Source organism: Lepidochelys kempii, chromosome 1 (genome assembly GCF_965140265.1).
Source record: "Lepidochelys kempii isolate rLepKem1 chromosome 1, rLepKem1.hap2, whole genome shotgun sequence".
NCBI classification, from domain to species: domain Eukaryota; kingdom Metazoa; phylum Chordata; order Testudines; family Cheloniidae; genus Lepidochelys; species Lepidochelys kempii.
In genome coordinates this window covers 150,822,956-150,839,421 of record NC_133256.1, presented here as the reverse complement: position 1 = coordinate 150,839,421, position 16,466 = coordinate 150,822,956, and the positions used below count along the sequence as shown (strand labels likewise).

Genomic DNA, 16,466 nt, shown 5'->3' with positions numbered 1-16,466 from the left:
ACAAAGGCAAGTGCGCTGTGTGATTGGAGTGCAGAGAGGTGGATTGGTATCAAATTCAGTGGCATAAATAACTATTCAAAGTCAAAGGAAGCTCTGGCAAGTTTTGTGACTAGAGCTGGAGCAAATAATGAAAACTGTTGTTCACAAATGTGTTGGTGTCTTCTTAATAAAGACAGGTTTCAGAGTAGCAGCCTTGTTAGTCTGTATTCGCAAAAAGAAAAGGAGTACTTGTGGCACCTTTAACAAATTTATTTGAGCATAAGCTTTCGTGAGCTACAGTATATCAATCTCCCCACTGTATTTTCCACTGAATGCATCCGATGAAGTGAGCTGTAGCTCACGAAAGCTTATGCTCAAATAAATTGGTTAGTCTCTAAGGTGCCACAAGTCCTCCTTTTCTTTTCTCAATAAAGCTTCACTTTCAGTGTGTTTGCAGCACTTTCCTGTTCATTTTCTAGAAGGAAGATTTTGCTCTCACCAGTGCTGGGGGAAAGTGAATTTGGGGCTGAAGCATAATTAGTTTATTATTTTATTTAATTGTATTTCTGTAGAGTCAGCCCCAGTTGTAGACCAGGACCCCATTATAGAGGTTGACTCATCCAAAAGGGGAGAAGAAATAATACCATGTCACTTCAAAAGGTATACTTGTAGGAGACATGTAATTAATTTATGGGCTGAAAAAACATTTGCCAAACAGCTTTGCACAGCAAAGACATCTGTTTTAAAAAATGCAGTCTCTTGGCAGATGATATGCACGTGCAAAAATGGCTTAATGTGCTACACAATTTGTTCACTGGGAATTGCTCACACAGTGTGAGCTTGTTATTCCTGTTAGCTGCTGTCCTGCTGACTATATTCTGTGTAACCTATTGGAGGGTGACTTGATTGGCAGTACTGCAGGGAGAGATGTGGGTGGTGGAGGTGGTTCACGAGGGGCTGGGGGTTGGTTGTTTTGTTAAAAGGCTGTTTGGACCATTCCTGCAGCTTTATAGGCAGCTACTCTGTGTTGCGTTTGAATGTGATAGAGACAGGAGTCTCCCCTAACACCTAGAGAGAGCTTTATATTTTCAAGGCACTTGATTAACATTTTAAATAACACCACTGGGAGGTGGGTATGTATAATTTCCGTTGTACAGATAAGGAAACTGAGGCACGGCTCATAAGTGTGTGTCTACACAGCCCGTGGAAGCGAGCCTCCCAGCCTGTTTGGCAGACTCAGGCTGGCAGAAGTGGCACTAGTGCTCTAAAAATAGCTGTATTAACAGCACTTTGAAGTAGCAGGAGCTCTGAAGCCTACGTAGAGGGGTGGGCTTCAGAGCCCGAGCTCCAGCCCAAGCCACAACTTCACAGCTCTGCCTATACTGTTATTTATTGTGCGCTAGCACAGGACCTGAGTCTGTCAACCTGGGCAGGGAGATTCTCTTCCGTGGGCTGGGTAGATATAGCGTAAGTGACTTGCTCAAGGACATATAGTCAGTGGCAGAGCTTTGGAGAGAATCAGAGAAGTTCCTGGCTTTCAGCCTCAAGCTCAGTTCACTAGACACAGCTGCCTCAACCTTGCTGGTGACTGGATAAAAAAAAGTTCATTACCATGGTGACTGTTGGTACTTCATTTATTATTAATTTATCAATTTATTTATTTGTTAGTCTACCTGGGAGATTAAAATAGAATTAATTATGCCTATCTCTCACGCTTCCTCCCCATCCCTACCCCTTTGAAAATGGGAGACATTAACATGTGCTCTATGTGCACTGGGCTCTGATGTTAGAAATCATAGAACCATATGGTTAGAAGGGACCACAGGGATCATCTAGATCTAGCCCCCTGCCAAGATGCAGGATTTGTTGTGCCTAAATCATCCAAGACAGATGGCTATCCCCATCCAGCCTCCTTTTGAAAACCTCCAGCGAAGGAGATTCCATGACTTCTCTAGGCATCTGTGCCATTGTCCTACTGTTCTTACAGCTAAGAAGTTTTTCCTGAGATTCAATCTAAATCTGCTGTGCTGTAGTTTGAACCCACTGCCTATTGTCTTGCCAGCTGTGGCAAGAGAGAACAATTTTTCTCCATCTTTTTCCTGGCCTTTCAAGTATCTGAAGCCTGCTATCATATCCCCCCTTAACCTCCTCTTATCCAAACTAAACATACCCAGTTCCTTGAGCCTTTGCTCATACGGCTTTCATTCCATCCCTTTGATCATCTTTGTCGCTCGCCTCTGGATCCTTTCCATGATCTCTACAGCTTTTCTATATAGCGATGGCCAAAATAGGACACAACACTCCAGCTGAGGCCTAACCAGGGCTGAGTAGACCAGTACTATCACCTCCCATGACTTGCATGCTATGCCTCTGTTAATGCAACCTAAAATTGCATTTGCTTTTTTTGCAACAGCATCACATTGCTGACTCATGTTTAGGTTGTGATCCACCACAACTCCCAGATCCTTTTCAGCAGTGCAGTTATCTGCCATTTTGTATTTGTGCATTTGGTTTTTCTTCTCTAAGTGTAGCACCTCGTGTAGGCAGGGTGGTGTGAAGCTGTATCACAATGTACACTGAGTAGTGAACAGTAGTGAAAAGAATTAAACTATGGGTTCTCTGGTGCTTATTTTAACAGATATGGAACCTCCTAGAATCCAGTGCCCAAGTGTGAAGGAGAAAACAGCCGAGCCAAACAAGCTGACAGCCCGAGTGTTCTGGGAAACCCCTGAAGGAAGAGACACTGCTGATGGTATTTTGACAGAGTAGGTGAAACTGTGTCTACTGTATTATTGTACTAAGGTCACTTGTTTTGCCCTTTCCTGGACCCCCTTTCACTGATCTAGGTGACATGCTTGGTCAACATCCTTCCCCACCAGTTCTGTGAAGGAGTGAGCACTTGCTGTTGGATCTGTGTGACCCTTCAAATTATAATGCAGGCTTAGCTGAAAAAAAAAATCTGACATCTCAGACACCAAGGTAGATCATTCAGGAGTTGGCATATAAATAGCCAGCAGACTGTTTTAAAGCTGATGAGATACATTAGCATTTTTGCCCACATCTGTGTTGCAATAAATAGATTTCCAAAGGGCCTTTTATGGCTCTGTGCTCTCCTAGGGGCAACACTTTGCATATGGGGCAGCACCTCTTAGGTATACTAAAAGTGAGAGAACAGTACTACATGAGGAGAACTGTGACCATGTTAAAATAAACAAAGCCATTGTGTGCTAATAACAAACTTATATGCATCTCTAAGGTTTCACATAATATAGCATAGTTACTATGATACTGAGTTCTTCAGTATGTTACTTTTCAAATGACACCATCAACTTGAAATCTATAATATTAAAAAAGGAGTTAAATGTAGTTTCAGGTACTACGTTTGCTTTGGGGACCCCTGCCAATTCCTGTAATTTTACTATCACATTTTCCCTCTCCTCCCTGACCCCCAGTGTTTTGCTCTTGCCTGTTAAGATGTTAAAGACCCATAGAAACAATAGGGGAAACTTAATAATTTCTATGCTGATGGTGTCCTTTTTAATGGCAGCATTGTCTGCCACTTCCACTGATTCAAGATGGGCATGATCAAAATACTTGAATGATGAGAATATGGAAAATCATTTATTTTACTGCAATAAACTTAATCAATCCACCTATAAACTCACAGAAACTGTTAAAAGAATTGAATAGTTGAGAATATTGACTTCCAGTTCACTGAAAGGTAAAGACACTCAGAGCTTGAACTATTTAATGAGGACATTTGAAAGTACTAAAAAAGCACATGAAAAGAAACAAGCACAGGTCATTTTTATATATCAGAGTATAAGCTGGAGGAATTCATTAGATAAATAAAGGCTAGTGCTTGTGACTGCAAAAGAAGAACTGTGATGTTAAGAGACAGTAAAGAAGCTCTTATCATTCTAAAATAAGAACTTTGACTTATTTGTTTTTCGGTGTCAGAATGAGGAAATTACTAATAATGCTCCCTGCCCCCTACACAATCCCAGTGAAATGGTGTCAAATGATAAAAATAGGAGCTGTATAATCCAATGTAATGGGACCAATAACTGTTCCCAATCCAGTGAGATAGCTATTATTCTATGGAAACTTTCTGTGAAGGCTATGTGCATTTTCCGAATTTCTTTTGCCAACTCTTGTGATTTTACTGCAAATCTTGTGATATTTGCTGCCTTTCTTAAAGTCTCGGTTCCTGGAGCCGGATGAGTATGTGAGTATCTCAGTTTTTTCTCAATGAAAGTTTGTAGCCCTAATTATTGTAGAGAAATGTGACCTGCGTACACCCTAAAGGCTTTAAAACCAGAAAGTTAATAATGCCACCCTCCAAAATTTTCTAAAGAAATGGTAAGATTATTTTTAAGCCAGTCTCCTGACTTTGAAGCCTGACTCACGGTTTTTGACTGGTTGGGGTTAGCAGTACTGTTTACTGTGCTGGTAAGATGGTTCAAGGTCTGATGAAACTAAGCTGCCATCCAAGAACCCTGGATTCAGGAATCACCTTAAGCCCCATTTGTTCAGCTGGAAGCATAACATTCAGAGGCTCATTACCAATGGACTTGCCACATATACCAGGCTGCAGCACTTTCCTAACAGGTGATTAAGGAATGTTTATTCAGTCTCAAGACTTCTTGTCCTCTAAGCCCCAGACAGCAATTATCCACAATTTCTGCATATGGAGGGATGAGGGGGACTCTACTGAGGTAAAATTGTGGCCCTGAGTGGATTGAAGCTTCTTGAACCATGCTTAGTCTGGCCCTGGTCTATAAGTTTCTGCCTTGAGAGTTTAGAACTCTCTTGACATATGCTTTGGTTGGAAATGAGCAGCTGAGCTGAAGCCTGCAATGGGATGCCTGCCTTTCCTATCACAAAAAGAAAGATATTAAATCCTGATTCCTCCTACCCTTTTTTTATGTATAGTCTGGCACAGAGAGGTAACCTTATAAGCAGCACTCAAAGGGCATACTGCAGTGTTAACAGATGGCTTTTTAAAAACAAACAAACAATGAGAGAGACAAGATGGGTGAGGTAATATCTTTTAGTGGACCAACTTCTGTGGGTGAGAGAAACAAGCTATCAAGCTACACAGAGCACCGTGTAGGTTGAAGACTTATACCTTTCACCAACAGCAGTTGGTCCAATAAAAGATATTTCCTCACCCATCTTGTCTCTCTAATATCCTGGGCCAACAAGCAACAACAACAGTGCAAGCAAACAAACAGAGGTACTCTACTAGCCCTGACTGATGTTCAAATCCTTTACAGCCAACTGTCCTGCTATATAGAATGATGCTCAGTTGATCTAGATTCTCCATCCAGGTTTTTTTTGTTTTCATGGAAAGATAAAAGGCATGAGTTTGTTTGACTGTGACATGAAATTTAAATAAATAAATACAATGACATTGACAGTTGTCGTACAGCAATGCGAGTCACACTACCTTTGTCTACACTTAGCTGTAGGCAGTAGTGGATAATGTTGCTAGGAGTAGCCAGGCTACTGCGATTTTAGCTCTTAAATATTGTGGGCTCTGCCACACATCCTCCTCTTGTTTTCTGTCACTCCACAAACTCTCAGCACAGACAGGCAATCTGAACATTCCCCAGTGACAGAAGGGCTTTCTGTCCAAAGGTTGTTAATATTTTCCTACTGGAGAAACCCTGACTTAACTTCTGAACACCCAGTCTATTTTATTTCATTTTTTAGTGTGATTTTGAAAGGCCCATCCCCTGGCTCACATTTTTCAGAAGGTGACCACAAGATCCAATACATTGTGTACGACAGAGCAGAAAACAAAGGCACTTGCAAATTTCTTATTAAAGTCAGAGGTAAGAACAGTGTCTAATAGTGTAAACAAAACCAGTTAATACTTACTTAAGGATCCAAGTGACAGCCTGTGTGTGTGTGTGTGTGTGAGAGAGAGAGAGAGAGAGAGAGAGAGAACTGTTCCCACTGGAAGAATATTCTCTGTCTCATACAACTTGAAAGTGCCTGAATCACCAGAGGGAAGTTAGGGAGCCAGGGAACTGAGCTCTGGGGAGGGATCTAGGGGTCAGATGAGCAGTGGGGGGGTCTAGGAGACAGATAGTAGCTCTATTGACCAGCCCCTGTCCTCCAGCTCTGCTTCTCAAATCTTTGCTTCCTCCCCTGCCCATATTTCCCCTGTCCATTTCCTCCCATTATCCAGGACCTCCTGGGTCCATGCCTCCCTTAATATCTAGTCCCATAGTTGCTGACCAACAGATGAGTTGTAGTTCAGCAGAACTTCCTCAGAGCTGTACAGGGCTGCCATCTGACAAACTATAGGACATTTGTCAGGGAGAGCAGCTGCTTCTGTCACAGAGTTGGGAAAGCTGTGGGTTTCTGACAATCTGGACTTCAACTGCCCCTCCCCTCCACAACCCTGTGTTACTAATATATAAACTAGCTTGTATGCATACATGATCCAGGAATCAATAGCTGAACATAAGTGCTGGGTTCGTATTTAAAAAAAGAAATAAGTGCTGGGTTCTCTTTGAAAGCTAATAATAAGCAGTGAGCCAGAATGTCACCTTAATATTAGTACAATATCATTTCATTAGTAGCCTGCTCCAGAGATGGGGAATTATTTGTTATTCTGTCTCTTTTTTGTATTTAAAGTTAGGCGCTGTGGTAAACTGAATGCCCCAGAAAATGGCTACATAAAATGTTCAGGTGATGGAGATAACTATGGTGCCACCTGTGAGTTTTCCTGCATTGGTGGATATGAGCTGCAGGGAAGCCCAGCCAGAGTGTGCCAGTACAATTTAGGCTGGTCAGGAACAGAGCCAACTTGTACACGTACGTGAGTACTTTCTTACCTCTTGAAAGGTCAGTGAAGGGGATTGCTTGTACTTTTTGCACAAAGGATTTCCCTATGGCACTGCACAAAGGTTCATGATTTATGTTTATGGCACAGATGCTGTCAGTTGTTCAAAGGTTGGCCCTGGGTGTGTATAGAATCAACCTGGATAGTTCTGCTAATGAATATACAAAATACAACTGTAGCATTTTTCACAAGTCTCTTTGAAGCAGCATATTGTGTATTGGAGAGGACAGAGACCAGCTCTGCTGTTAATTACCTGAAAGCTTCTTATTCCCCTCGCATCAGTTCTATCACCTCTTTTCACATCTCTTTGTAAGTTTGACTCGCTCTTCTTTTTCTTTCACCGGTATCAGTGGGTACAGATTATCTTACTCTGGCTTTTGAGTTTTCTTTATTTCTCCTCTAGTTCTCATTCCCTAGTGCTCTTTAGATACCAGTTCTTTGCTGATAAAATTGATTATCCATGCACATTTGACTGCTGAAGGCCCTACATTCTACTACTGACACTGAGTCCAGGCAGATCTTACAAAGTGGATCCCACTTGGCATCTGGAATAGGTGGTGATTTTTACTGGATTGAGAGTGGGAAGGTAAAGCCACATTTTGTTTTTTTTAATCCATTAGAAATAACAAGTGCAACATTTTCCCCATTCCTCTTCCCACACATCTTTTGCCTCTTTTTGCAACTTTATCCTTGGATGAGAATAGTGCCTTACAATTATATAGTACCTTTACCCTCAAAACTCTTTACAGACTTCGCATTCTGGAATCGTTACAGACAGCACGAAAGCAGAACATAGCAGCAAATCTTTAATTGCACCCAGCAACCGTTTTTTAAAAAGGGAATAGAAAAGAAACTGGTGACCAGTTGAAACCACGTTAACTACAGAGGGTAGTGACTTAGGCATGTAACTTAGACACCAGAGTTACTCATGCACGAGTGAAAATTTCGTCCAAAATCATGAAATCTGAGAGCTTTAAAAAGCATTCTGCATAGTGCTTTCCTGGCTTAGGGGCAAAATTTCTCCATTACTGCTTCAGGGAATATAATGAATAATAGATTCCAAAAGACTCTTTCAGATCATAGAATCATAGCATATCAGGGTTGGAAGCGACCTCAGGAGGTCATCTAGTCCAACCCCCTGCTCAAAGCAGGACCAATCCCCAATTAAATCATCCCAGCCAGGGCTTTGTCAAGCCTGACCTTAAAAACTTCTAAGGAAGGAGATTCTACCACCTTCCTAGGTAACGCATTCCAGTGTTTCACCACCCTCCTAGTGAAAAAGTTTTTCCTAATATCCAACCTAAACCTCCCCCACTGCAACTTGAGACCATTACTCCTTGTCCTGTCCTCTTCTACCACTGAGAATAGTCTAGAACCATCCTCTCTGGAACCACCTCTCAGGTAGTTGAAAGCAGCTATCAAATCCCCCCTCATTCTTCTCTTCCGCAGACTAAACAATCCCAGTTCCCTCAGCCTCTCCTCATAAATCATGTGTTCCAGACCCCTAATCATTTTTGTTGCCCTTCGCTGGACTCTCTCCAATTTATCCACATCCTTCTTGTAGTGTGGGGCCCAAAACTGGACACAGTACTCCAGATGAGGCCTCACCAATGTCTATCAGTTCTGTTTAAGCTATAGAAACGTACCCAGCATTGTGCCATCCTCAGTATTAACTTGTGTTTTAAAAACTAAGGGAGAAGTATCTTCAGAGAATCCCCAAAATTAGATCATGTTCTCCAACATTTTGTCCAGGCCTAATTTGGAATCCCTCAAGCAACCAGGATTCCACTATTCTCCAAACAAAACTAGTCTACGCTCTGAGAAATCTTTGCCAGCCGGGAAAAACATGCCTCCTGCTCATCCTAAATTGTTTCCCTCCATGATGTCGTGCCTCTGTATACAACTCAAAACTGCACTGGTTATTTTTGCTATCATATCACTTTGCAAATGCAGATCTAGTCTGCTGTTCCTTACCTCCCCTCACTGTGTGAGCATGACTGTTTCCTGGTTTCTATTCTTATTGTAGGTCTGTGTTTCATGTCTTTTTTTTTCTAGATGTATTGCCTTACATTTTTCCAAGCTCATTGTTATTTTCTGTCCATAATTCGAATCTCTCTAGATCCCATTACATTGGTTCATGCTAGCATGGGTTAGTGGCATCTCTAACATTCATTAATGTGCTACTTACATGTCCTCTTCCAGATTGTTACTGAGGAAGCTGTTAAATATGATAGACTCTTGTGCCAACTCCGGCAGCCATCCCCTGCTGAGGGGCATTAAAAACCTTTACCCGCCAATTAGATACCTCTCCATCCATAATTACCGTTATTTATGGACCTTCTGACAGTTTTCAGGTCATTTTTTCAGTGATTTCAGTCATTTCAGGTCAGGTTTTCAGTGCTCGTTAGCCAAGCTGATTGGCTCTAATTTGGCACATATATTCTCTGACTGTTTCAAACGCTAAATACTAAAAGCTAAAGTTTATTACACCTACCACTTTTCCACTCATTTTCTTACTCTAAAACAACCCCCCCTCACCAACGTAGTTCCTCTTACAAGACTTCCCCTGCCCCCCAATAAATCCATGTTCCATTTCCTGTCCCAATGTTTAGGAGGTATTTTCTCTTAGCCTTGGCTCCATTATTGTACTCATGATAGAAGCTAGACCTCAGGTGCAGTGATTGTCAGGTTCACTCTTCCTTCCCTACAGTTCTTTTTGTGTAGAGAGGGAGCACTATATGCTACTTCAGTTTACTGAGGAACCCGATCCTGCTCATTGCTATAAAAACTAAACAAAGCTTTCACCAGGTTTGGGTGTCACTAAAGCTGTGTCTGCACTTGGAGCCATACTTGTGCTAGCGCTCATCCAGCTAGGAAGCTAAAAATAGCCACGTAGCCATGGCAGCCCAGGCAGCGGTGAGCAGCAGCACGGGGTAGTGGGTCCAGGTGGGTTTGTAGTCGGGGGCAGCTAGGCCCTATTCACTGCTGCCCGTGCTGCTATTTTGAGAGCACCAGCTCAATGAGAGCGAGTACAAGTAGGTCTGTTCGAGCTGCAAATCACACCCCCAGCTCCAAGCTTAGACAAAGCCTTAGAGAGAGAGAGAGAGGGAGGGACTGCTTGAAATCCTGGCCCTACTGCAGCCTATGGCAAAACTCCCATTGAATTCAGTGGGACCAGGATTGCACCTTTTGATCTGGGCCCTTTAACATGGATACCCAGCTCCTGCATACCTCTCGGGGCATGCATGTCCAGCTGCTGGCTGCTGAAGTCTGAAAAGGGTCTGTTTCTGGGAGCTCCACGGCTTTTGTTTTTTAATTCCAGCTATGAATATTAACGTTGCTGTGAGAACTGCAGCGGCTCTCTTGGATCAGTTTTATGAGAAACGGAGACTACTAATTATATCAACTCCTACTGCCGCCAATTTTTTCTACAGGTTGCAATTGGGAATGCTACAGGTAAGACATGGTCGTTTTTTCCAGGATTTTTTTTGTTTAAACTCGAGAGCCAGATCCTCAATTGGTGTAAATCAGTCAGTCTTCATTGATTCACCCTCTCCCTGCAGTGGAGCTATGCCAATTTACAGCACTGAGGATCTGGCCCAAGAGCTGCTAGTTTTGTAGTAAACATGTTTGCAAGGCTCTGAAATATCATCAGTTTCAACATTGCTCCAAAGTGGACCGCTCTAATTCACTTTACTCATGGGTATAGTCTAGTTCAATGGGGTAAATGAACCAAACACTGGCCTTCACATGGCTCTAGTTTGACCCTATTCTGTCTTCCCAAGAGAAATTAATGTTGTGCTCATTACCAGCTAATACCAGCATCACCATCCAATTCTTAGCGAACCCCTGAAGGATTTTAAAGAAACCTGCAGTCATTCTTGCTGGTAAACTGTTCATCCATGTCAAGCTTGTGTTGGCTGTCTGCACAAGTAACTAATACACCAGTAACCAAAGGAGCACAGAATCCAAATTAATCATCAGCAAAAGAATTGTTTTCTCGCTGGTCCTGAATGTAGCCTCAATGTGGTCCTGTTTCTAGGACTTGCGGAAAGCGCTCCAAATTATTTAGTATAAACTCTAATAGTATTTTTTCTCAAGGTAAACTAAGATCAGTCTTTATAGAAGAGACTATGGTGTTTGCTCCAAAAACATGGAATGATGACAACAGTCTTAGTTATTCCAATTGAAATTAATGGGACTTAGGAGCCTAAATACCTTTGTGAATCCCACCCTCAGGGCTTATCAGTTTATCTAACTGTAAACTTTACTCGGGCTGTTGTCAGAGTTAGCGACATGCAAGAGGGATGCACAAGTGCCCAGAAGAGAGTGAGATTGTTTGCCAGCCCAGCTGGGAATAGAGCCAGCACCGCATGATTGGTGGCCGTGAGGACTGTAAATTTACTGCCTGCCACCACTGGAACAAAATTCAGCTGTGATGATTATGTGTCGCTTGCAAATCTGGACTCCTGATCTTACTCTTATTTTCCCCCGTAGATGCCAGAAGCCAGTTGTGTAATGTCAAAAAAAAAATTTTTTTTTGTAATGGTGTTTCAACAGTTTATTTTTGAAACAAGAGTGGCTTGACCAGTTAATACAACCAAACTCTCAATTCCTGGGTGACTTTTTTACCAGGTAAAATTTAAGTGGTGCAATCCTTTTTTCCCCCCTGCTCTCCGTGATCCTCAGACACTTTGGCATCAGAGAACACTTTTCTATAGCAGGCTCACATTTCACATTCTTTGTTTGGGTGCCAGATTAAAGTGCTGGCACCATTTTTAATAGACTGGCATCATTTCAGTTCGTTACCAAGACATCTACATTGTACTTTGGTGGTCTTTTTTTTTTTTTTTAATAATCAGCTAAAAATCCAGTACTGTAGCAGAACTGCTGCCTTCACGACTCCAGAAAACATTCTCAGGTTCCCATAATAATAATAGAAATAAGAAAGTATTTAGAGAGAGCAAAGAGTTTGAGCTCTGTATAGAATATCACCTTATTGTGCATTTAATGTAAACAACTATTATAATCAAATCCAAGCCCGATGCATGTTCCTGGTTTTTTCTCTTGACCCCTTTAGCCAGAGCAGTGTGGTTTGGACCTCCGGCACGTGACAGTGATCGAATTGGTTGGTGTCTTTCCAGCACAGCTAGGAAGAATAGGAGTAAAGATGCTGCCTCCAGCACTTGCTTTGCAACTCAGGTAAAAGGGAAAGTCTCGCCACCAGTCCGTTGCACCTCAGCCGCGGGGGGCGTGATGTCGTCCTTTTTTTCGTTTCTTGGATCCTTTTTATAGTAGAACCTTGTTGATCCCAGTATAACATCCGCAGTGAAATGTAGTTGTGTGAAGAGGCTCTAACAATACACATCAGTGACTTATTTCCAAGAATGAATTTTATAGAGACAGGGTGGTGCTGAAGGATATCGGGGCGGGGAGGGGAAGGGGGTTTGCTATCTGGTTTTTAAAACTATTGGCTGCACAGCTAAGCCTCAGAGTTTCTTTGGTCCTGATTGTGCTCTAGCTGCACACCGTCACGGTGAGCTGGTCTTTGCTCGGTGTAAAAGGAATGTCTACCAAACGCACAGATGAACCAGCACTTCACCCTGTTGCCTATTGAAACACGCTGTGAGCATTGGACTCTCTCCGCGTTCTTAGGGTTGTTGCCACTTGTGGTAACTAGGTGCTTTGAGCAGCCAGGAAGACTCTTCCCACCTCACGTTCTCCTGCTAGCGGACTCCTCCCAGAAGCAGTTATGTCGCTAGTGCGCCACTGGTCCTTTTCAGCCGCACCAGCCTACAACGTAGAGCAAAGCAGCGCGTATGTTTGTACTGCGCCTGGCCCAGCGATGGGGGCCTGGAGTGCTACTTCCTAGTCTACAGAATAGAAGTGTTTGGTTTCCCCTTTTGTTCACAAATCCCATTGAAAATTAACTTGGTGGGAGGGTCGCACTCAAGCAGCCGTCACAGTCTGCCCCTCTCTCCCCCTCCCAGCCCTGGTTATCTCTGCTGCTCTTTCAGGCAATTGTAGGGTGACGTACGTCCCAAAGGGAAAACAGAACACCCCTGTGGGGCTGCGCAGAGCCGCTTGCTCGAGGCCACCCCCCACCCATCCCACCTCCCTGCGCAGGGCTGGCCTGACGCACTTCCCTTAGCCCTGCATGCGCTGGGCTGGCGTTGCTCCTTGTCTGAGCCCTACCGCCCCCAGCATGGGGCTGGCAGTGCCGCTCACCCCTTCACACATTCCTCCGTACCCTACTTTTTTGACCAAAGCAGGCACTTGTCCCGTTTGCTCTTGCCAACAGATCAAGCTGGCGAGAGTAAAAGGGACAAGTGTCCACTTCTGCCAAAAAAAAAAGTTGGGACAGGGCTTAAAAAGGGGCATGGCCTGGGCAAAACGGGATGTCTGGTCAACCGAGACACTGAAGCCTTTATTAAAGGCTGAACGAGGAAGCCCTGTATCAGCACCCAGCCCAGCCGAACCAGCCCTGCTGCCTGTGTAGTGCTGCTGAACACCGCAGCCAGGCTAGGCGTGGTTTCCCTTTGAAGTCCCACTTTTAGGAATGCTACAGGCAGGGCCGCTTCAGAAGGGAAACCACCATGGCCTTGCCCAGCCTGCTTGTGGCGTTCAGCAGTTACACAGGTGCCTAGGCTGCTTTAACAGCACTAAGGCTGGACTGGGAGGGGGTTAGGCTTTCCTAAGTGGGGCTCAGAGTGCTGGGGGGAGAGCCAGAGCCAGTGGCAGGGCATGGGGAGGCAAAGTAGCAGGTGTAAATGATTCCTTACACACACTGATGCAGGGGGCTTTTCTGGCATGCCAAATTAGGATTGATCCCTTTGAAGTCCACTGGCAAAACGCTTAGGGAGCAGATGCTTAAGGTACAGCTATACGGTGCACACTCCCTTCAGCAGCGTGCAAAGTACATACACTACACTCCCCCCCCCAGCATAGGCGCAAATAGCAGGGTAGCTGGCGAGGCACTGCTTAGGCGAGTAAAGGCGCTCCTGAGGCCTGTGGATATGTACCCAGGCTGTACTCTGGCTCTCTACTTGCCCAGACCAGACGTCAGACCGAGCATAAAATGAAAGACTGCAGCTGCCTTGACTGCCCTTTAATGTAGTGGCACAGCCTGCAGCACCTGTAATCCCTCAGTGGCACCTGCTCTGAGAGGAAGAATAGGGTGCTGGGCACGCTAGGAGCTGTATTCCCTGCAGGCCTCACGTTCCAGTGAAGCACAACTGTGGTCTGCATTTTGGAACGCTGTCTCCTGTAGCTTGGCCGCCCCGGCCTTCCCTCTCCTCCGACTCTGTCCTGGTGTCCTGCTTTTCACTACTGTGTTAGACATTCAAGAGCCTTATGGTAATAAGGCTGTTCAAAATCGGATTTCCTAATTTTTCAGGTTGTTGTTGCGCATCCCCCATTATAACTTCAATGTGGTGGTGATGGACAAGCACGGCATGGACAAAGAGCGTTACCCTTTCCCAGCTACACCGGCGCAGCTCTTTGCGCTCATTGACAGCTTCCCCTTGAGAAAAGAAGAGATGAAATTGCAAGCAGAAACTGGCCAGTCATGTACCTGATTCAGAAGCATGGCGTTTCCTCTGTTAGTGAATTATATGATCATCCCTAATCTCCCCCCGTGGTGCTACACAAAGCATGGCTTTTTGAAATCACTGATGTACAGATTTTGTGTGTGTATTTTTTAAGTCTATTTTATTGTGTAGCTTCTCTGCATATGACATATGCATGATGCTTTTTTGTACTTTCAGCCATCTTTAGAGAAATTTGTACTTAGTACTACTCCCCTTTGGAAACCCTTGTACAGCTGTAGTCATGGCTCCAGGAATTATTTTGGACATTTCATGCAGTAAAGTTTCTTTCTTACTGTTTATAAATCTTTTATTAATAAAATATTGTTTTGCAAACTCAGATAGTTTTGTTTAAAGGTCCTTGTGTGTATAAAAGCTGATCTCAAAACTAGGGGTCAGACCAAGCCAAAAATCCAGATCCAAATTCTTGTGGACAGTGCAATGTTGAAAATTTTGATCCAGACTTTGAAGTGTGGGTTTTCAATTCAGAATCCCTCAACATCACTAGTTATTCTCTGCTTCTGTTGTACAAAGCAGCTCTGAATTGTAGTGTCCTTCATACAATCTTTATCTCACTTTACAGAGTTTAATACAGTTACAGTCATAAATGGTAGTTGCCAGACAGATGTGTAGGCAAAGGTGAACAGTTGTCTTTTCCACAGAGTTGAAATTAAATGGAAAGCTACTGGAAGGCTGTTGCAGATGGACACCTGTACTAGCTGTCACCTGATTGTTTGGGGAGACACCTGCGGGGTTGAGAGAGAGCAGTAAGAAGTCTGGTAAAGTAGAACTCCAGCTGGAGGCTTTATAAATCAAGGGCAATTTTAACTGGATCTTGAAATGAACAGGAAAGGCATGGGATTGGGGAGAAAGGGAGGGCGATGTGTTTGCACTTCATGCTGTATGAGTGAATGGAAAAATGTGTTTTCCCCAATAGACTTTGTTCATGTCCAATGAGCCTGTTAGGAGAGTCTTCTCATTCCTTCAGCTTGGAGCCAGACCAAGCCTTTGATTTGGTGACAGGGATGTCAGACCGCCCACATTGCAAAACCTCACACAGAAGCTATCATTGCCAGAGCCGTGAAACCACTAAGCTACAAATTATCAATTTAGGAATTAAACCATTCAGGAGTTTTATTTTTTCAGCACTATTGCTCCTTCCTTAGGAGGGTTGGGAGTGTTAGACAAAGTTAATATAAGGTTTCTGCTTTTTAATTTGTGCCCCACCAGCCTGATAGTAGGATGCAAAGACTAGTCCTTCCCATGGAAGCCAAATGAGTACAACAGGAAAGTACAGATACACAAGTTAGCTGAGGCACATCAGGAATACTAGTGCATGCCCTCTAGTCCTAATGAGGTAGCTGTTGATGCCTGAATGTCCATTTTATAATATCTTAACCTACAGCCTGAGGGCTAATTGCCATTTCACAGTCTTGCCTGCTAACGGAATGTGCTGTAATCTCTGGTGCTGGAGTAGATCCTCTTGTTTTATAAATTTCAGAGTGGTAGCTGTGTTAGTCTGTATCAGCAAAAAAACCGAGGAGGACTTATGGCACCTTAGAGACTAACAAATGTATTTGGGCATAAGCTTTCGTGGGCTACAGCTCACTTCATCGGATGCATACAGTGGAAAATACAGTAGGAAGATCTATATACACACAGAGAACATAGAAAAAATGAGTGTTGCCATACCAACTGTAACGCGACCAATTAATTAAGGTGGGCTATTATCAGCAGGAGAAAAAAAATTTTGTAGTGATAATCAGGATGGCCCATTTCCAACAGTTGACAAGAAGGTGAGAGTAACAGTAGGGGGAAAAAATGAGCAAGGGGAAATAGTTTTTACTTTGTGTAATGACCCATCCACTCCCAGTTTCTATTCAAGCCTAATTTAATGGTGTCCAGTTTGCAAATTAATTCCAATTCTGCAGTTTCTCGTTGGAGTCTGTTTTTGAAGTTTTTTTGTTGGAGAATTGCAACTTTTAGGTCTGAAATTGAGTGACCAGGGAGGTTGAAGTGTTCTCCGACTGGTTTTTGAATGT

General features: G+C 43.5%; 1 protein-coding gene across 2 annotated transcripts in view; it reads left to right on the top strand.

The window, feature by feature from the left end:
• SRPX (sushi repeat containing protein X-linked) overlaps positions 1–14,764 on the top strand; it is a 73,460-nt gene extending 58,696 nt beyond the window's left edge. For both annotated transcript variants that reach the window (XM_073328353.1, XM_073328360.1), the window contains 6 exons: positions 2,618–2,744; positions 5,698–5,819; positions 6,631–6,810; positions 10,161–10,294; positions 11,919–12,040; positions 14,235–14,764. In XM_073328353.1, coding sequence (XP_073184454.1) covers positions 2,618–2,744; positions 5,698–5,819; positions 6,631–6,810; positions 10,161–10,294; positions 11,919–12,040; positions 14,235–14,415 — 866 coding nt within the window. In that variant the 3' untranslated portion in view covers positions 14,416–14,764. The remainder of the gene's footprint in view (positions 1–2,617; positions 2,745–5,697; positions 5,820–6,630; positions 6,811–10,160; positions 10,295–11,918; positions 12,041–14,234) is intronic.
• Positions 14,765–16,466: the final 1,702 nt, after the last annotated feature.